The sequence below is a fragment of the Phragmites australis genome, chromosome 6 (genome assembly GCF_958298935.1).
Source record: "Phragmites australis chromosome 6, lpPhrAust1.1, whole genome shotgun sequence".
Lineage (NCBI taxonomy): Eukaryota > Viridiplantae > Streptophyta > Magnoliopsida > Poales > Poaceae > Phragmites > Phragmites australis.
In genome coordinates, this window is record NC_084926.1 from 34,599,509 (window position 1) to 34,604,830 (window position 5,322).

The following is a 5,322-nucleotide window of genomic DNA, read 5'->3' on the forward strand; positions in this document are numbered from 1 at the left end:
ATAATTTGATCCACTTGTGGGTTGGGCTGGGTCGTGACCCCCAACGAACTAACTTCCTCGCGAGTTTTTATATTTTTATATTTTTTAATTGAAAATTGCGAAAATATATATCTGTTTTGAAAAATCGCATATCTAAACTTATGTCGTCCTTCCAACGGATGAAAAATTAAAAAAAAAACTTATCACCCTTTCAACGGTTGACAAGTTTTTTATTTTTTTATTAAACTTGTTGTTTGTTGGAAGGATGATAGCTTTTCAACGGACGATATGAGTCTAGATATTCAATTTTTCAAATCGGATACCTATTTTTATAATTTTTTATTTAACGCTGTGGGGAATTTTGGATCGGGCTTGCTGTAAATCTAAATTTTGCCTTTTTTTTTTTGCTGGTTGGATTTTTTACCGGGTTCACGGGTAAACTTGTATGTTTTTCCCTGGTTCCAAATAGTCTCTTAAATTTACTGTCAGAATACTATATTGTGAACTCATGTCACCCATCTTTTCATGGCCATTGTTCAACTCCGCTGACACTCCACTCTCAATTATCTACTATTTTGAGGATCAGCTAATATCACACTTTATATTGCTAGTTTGCTTTCAGTAAGACACGGTGTACTCGTCAAAAGTGAGACACTCTATGATGATTTTATTAATCTCTAAATTTTATATCTTTAATTTTTAATAGATATTATGTACGTATAATGATATGAGTACGTGTATATATTATATATTGTACTACGATTTATAAAAAAAATTGATGGTTTGCTACCAACTCTTCCAACCAAGCACCAACAATCTCATTCGTTCCTCCATCAATTCCCTCGTTCCTTCTCTCATAAATGTCTCCAATCTGACTAGTCTCATTCCCTACTGCCACCAAAACCCCAAAGCGAATTCGATCTCTTCTGTTCAAACAGAACACACTGTTTCAGTGCTGCGATAAAAAATTCTCACGGCACCATCGCATCGCATCCATTTCGTTTTCTGTTTCCTTTTTCTTTTTGCCCTTTTCTTGCGATTTATGCCATCACATCTGGCGCTGCTGTCGTGCCTGCTGGTGCTGCTCCTCTCGCTCGACAAGTTCCTCCTCCACTACCTCAAGAGGCGCTGGTTCTCCGGCGCCAGCGCCGGCGGCACCGTCCCGAGGGGACCCGCCAAATCGAGGCGACCCATGGCGGCCGCCAAGTGGAGCGAGACGGCCATGCTCGTCATCGACATGCAGGTTTGTATGTTCCTCTCGGAGGGGGGAGGGGGGTTGTTTCGGTTTCTTGATTTTGAGTTGCTTGCTGGTTCTGATGGCTTCGTGTTGGTGGGATTGGTGGCGGCGGTCGGCGGCTGGCTGCAGAAGGACTTCGTGGACCCGTCGATGCGCAGCCCGATGCTGGTGGGCGGTGGCGAGGCCGTCGTCCCCGCCGTCGCCAAGGCCGTCGCCGTCGCAAGGGAGCGCGGCATCTTCATCGTCTGGGTCGGTTCTTTCAGCTTTGCTACTGCCCAGTTGATCTGCCCTAGTGTAATTTCTGCATAATTTCTTGGCCTAGTACAAGATGAACATCTAATTTATTGGTTCATTGCAACGAGGCGAACTGATTTCTCGGTCCACTTAAAGGGGAATCTTTTTAGCGTGCATTCTAAGTAAGTTCACAACTTTTCGTGTCTGTGCATTTGCCGTGCAAGGAAGGAATAGGAACTTTTGGAAACACAACAATATATCTTAGTCCCGGAATTTCTTCTTTCACTGCAATGTGTGTCCCCTAATAGGCTAATATTTCTGTTTTCCTTGTCAAATGCATGTAGACACTAAGGGTGTGATTGGTTGCCCGTATGGACCGTATAGGCAAGCTGATCGGAGTCATGTTTGTTGAAAAGAAAAGCTTTGGTTGGTTGTATTTGTCTGAACAGTCTAATTTGAGTTTCTGTTTTGGTTGACTGAATCTGAGGTCGCATGAACGAATGCAAGAGCTAAGGTTCTTATTGGGTTCTCGCACGAAGGTAATTTTGTGATACCGGTAAGTGAGCCTGCATGCATGAGCGGATGCAGTAGGCTGCATCCGTCGAGCCAGACTACGGGTGTACATTTGTATCCGTCGGGCCAAACTGAAACAGTGCACGCGGACAATCAAACACGCTTCTCTCTACAATTATACGCATCCGCCGAGTCAGGATCTATTCATGCGGGCAACCAATCAAACCTAAGACTCCTAAATAGTTTCTAGGACCAATGATCAGAGTCTTGTTCTTTTCTGAACCTGCTTACTTGGTTTGACCATCCTGCCTTGCGTAAGCGCACATGGCACTTCTGAACCTTTTTTTAGTCATAACAGTTGTGTGGACTATTTAGGTGTCAACATATGTCAGCAATTTAGAATTGGATGGTGCGAAAGTGTAATGGTTCTATCTTCTACGGATTTCACATTGTGTGTGCTCTGATTGACTAACAGATCGGCACATTTCACTTTTGCTCTTCTTTTTCTCTAGGGATAATAAGAACCAGATTCTGTGCATGAAACAACATGATAACACGGTAAACTCTACAGTATTCATAATGCACCAAGAGGGCACATGTGTAGAATTCTTCTTAGTGATAAAGTATACATAATGCATCAAGAGGGTGACCGATGGGATGATTTGAGGGTTACCATGTTGCTGAATTAGGTGGTAGATTTACTTTCTTTCATTCAGAAATGGCACAAAGTCAGCGTGTTGTTAAATGTTTGGAACACTCTGGTGTTATTCCAAAAAAAGTAACAAAACAAATAATCTTTCTAGCTTTAGCATATATTTTCACTTTTTGGCACTTCTCCTGAAAGAACTAGATATAATATGTAGCACCCACCTTCCAGTTTGAAATCATTTTTGCTTGAGGTTTAAATCGGTGATTCTGAAACTTATTCATCTATATTATCTTGGATAGTTGGTTGTATTGATGTACATGAACTCTGCTTAACATGATTTTCAGATATTCATTAAAAACGTGTGACAAACTAACATCTGTTAGTGTATTGTAAAACATACAATTTTCTCCTTTTCACACAAAGCAATGTGATTCACAAAGGAGTGTGATAGATTTAATCATCATTGTTCTCTGCCAAGACATTGTTTTATGGTGAACTCCAATGTAGGTTGTCAGAGAGCATGACCCTTCTGGAAGAGATGTTGAACTTTTCCGCAGGCACCACTACTCTGGGGGTAAGGGTCCGACAGTGAAAGGTTTAAAAGGCGCGGAGTTGGCTGATGGGCTTGTTATCAAAGAAGGGGAATATAAGTTGGTGAAGACAAGATTTAGTGCTTTCTTTGCGACGCACCTTGATTCTGTCCTCAAAACTGCAGGAATAAAGAACTTGGTTATTGTTGGTAAGCACTGATATACATCTATTGATAAGGAAGTGACTTTCCTTTTGTTACCTTGATAATTGGTTTCTGTAATGTTTTTGAGTTTCTGATATACAACAGTATTATTTTTCCTTCTGTCTCCCATGGCAATTTTTGGTTTCATCATGTTTTCTAGTTGACATAGAATGGCAATAATCATTCTTATATAAGTCTCAAAGGGAATAAATATAAAATTTCTTCTTTTTCCACAGTACAGCAACCTTTGCACCAAATATCTCACCCTTCCTTCTGTGCTTGAGGGAGCACAATATTACATTGTGCAGCATCATGCGACATATGTGTGTAAATGTGTTGATTTTCAGGGGTTCAAACACCAAATTGCATTCGGCAGACTGTCTTTGATGCTGTTGCACTGGACTATGAGAAAGTTACCGTTATTATTGATGCAACAGCTGCTGCTAGGCCAGAAATCCATCTGTGTGAGTATTCGTGCTTCACACTTAACCTCCTATATTATTTTCCACAACAACGCATAGATATATCCGTTCTTGGCAATTTGATATGGTTATCATTAGACTAATGGTAGGCATGTTGCTTGAGTGCTAGATTTTCTCATAGTAGAAAACTCTTTTGAAATCACTAGACTATTCATGACACTTACTTTTGTCCTCTGTGATGAGGTAGATAATATGGTATTGAGAAGTAAAAGCTAATGCATATAGTCAGCAATAAGCTAAAGAAAGCAAAGACATAGTGTGCGTCTTAGTGTCATTAAATTGTTAATTGCATAGTGTTATAAATCTATAAGGCAAACTCAGAAATTTTAATATGCCTTGGATAAAAAGTATGTAAATTTATAAAAAAATCAGAGTTGTCTCAGAAGCAGCAAGCTGGATACTGTATTGAAGATTTGATGCCTGAATGGTTGGATGATTGGTCATTGAACTTTTTTATTTCTTCATGTCACCACAGTTTCAAGTCCTTAAGCATCATGTAGGAATTGAACTCATGTTGTATCCAAATTCACAACCTAGAATTTAGTACATAGCTTCTTCACAAAATTATTTATAACTCATATTTGGCACACGGGCTTTGGAAAGTTAAACCATTTGAAGGGTCCGATGATCATCCAGTGGGAAAGGTGCGAGTTTTTGTGACGATGAAGTTCAATTCAATAGGGGCAAAGTTGTAGCACAAAATTCTTGTCTTAGGAAAAGTATAACCAACAACAAGCACACTTTAGGGCCATTAAGCACAGCTTTTGTTGACGGCTGCAGGGATGCCATGTTTGACGGTTTAGAGAAACTATACCCTTTGTTCACTCTGTTTAATCTGTTGTTTGGGACTAGTGCTGACTGAAGGCATCTACTATATGTTGACCCCAGCAAATATCAGGGACATGAAGAACATCGGAGTGGAAACACCAGCCTTGGAAGAATGGTGCCGCTAGGGTTGGTGGCTACATCATTCTCAGCAGCAACGAGACTCCCATGGCGTATCAGATGTTCACTTTTGTTTTCGTTGCATCTAATTTCATCTAGTTATATTGTTACTCTGTCAGGTAGAACAATATACCCTGCTATACATATATATGCATGTGTACAACTTCTAATCCCTCCTATGTATAGAGTTCACCATACCATGTGATTGTTCAAATGAAAACCCGTCAATCTGTGTGAACAGGCAGATGCTTAATCAAAACCATAGGAGAACCTGAGGAGACTGTAAGAGATTTTCGGTGCTTTTGAGGTTGAATGATGTAACCCTATATAGAGAAATTTTTTATGGGACCCTAAAGCATGTTAGCTACTACTTGTGACGAACATATATGACTAGATATGATGCATGTGGCTGGCAGACCGGTGGTTATGAGTGCCTCGTCCATCCATTTGCGTTGCTCGTCGAACCAAAAGGAATGATTCCAACGCAAAGGGTAGCATCCACCCCCTCACCCTTTGTTTTCAATATAATGAGCTATTCTAGTGAAAATTG

At 40.3% G+C, this 5,322-nt stretch overlaps 1 protein-coding gene across 2 annotated transcripts; it reads left to right on the plus strand.

Moving 5' to 3' along the window:
• Positions 1 to 872: 872 nt before the first annotated feature.
• LOC133922286 (probable inactive nicotinamidase At3g16190) lies at positions 873 to 5,115 on the plus strand. Of its 2 annotated transcripts, none has more exons than XM_062367548.1 (5): positions 873 to 1,222; positions 1,346 to 1,465; positions 3,120 to 3,351; positions 3,693 to 3,809; positions 4,726 to 5,115. In XM_062367548.1, the coding sequence occupies exons 1-5, from the start codon at positions 1,022 to 1,024 to the stop codon at positions 4,731 to 4,733; spliced, it is 678 nt and encodes a 225-aa protein (XP_062223532.1). In that variant the 5' UTR covers positions 873 to 1,021; the 3' UTR covers positions 4,734 to 5,115. The 2 variants fall into 2 exon arrangements, with proteins under 2 accessions (XP_062223532.1, XP_062223531.1); XM_062367547.1 differs by having other exon boundaries at positions 876 to 1,222; positions 4,716 to 5,115.
• The last annotated feature ends 207 nt before the right edge of the window (positions 5,116 to 5,322 follow it).

Bases quoted from the DNA above. Each gene is read 5' to 3' on its own strand.
- LOC133922286 (XM_062367547.1), top strand. From the start codon at position 1,022: ATGCCATCACATCTGGCGCTGCTGTCGTGCCTGCTGGTGCTGCTCCTC. The intron at 3,352-3,692 runs GTAAGCACTGAT...GTTGATTTTCAG, and splicing joins AAAGAACTTGGTTATTGTTG to GGGTTCAAACACCAAATTGC. The intron at 3,810-4,715 runs GTGAGTATTCGT...TGTTGACCCCAG, and splicing joins TAGGCCAGAAATCCATCTGT to CAAATATCAGGGACATGAAG.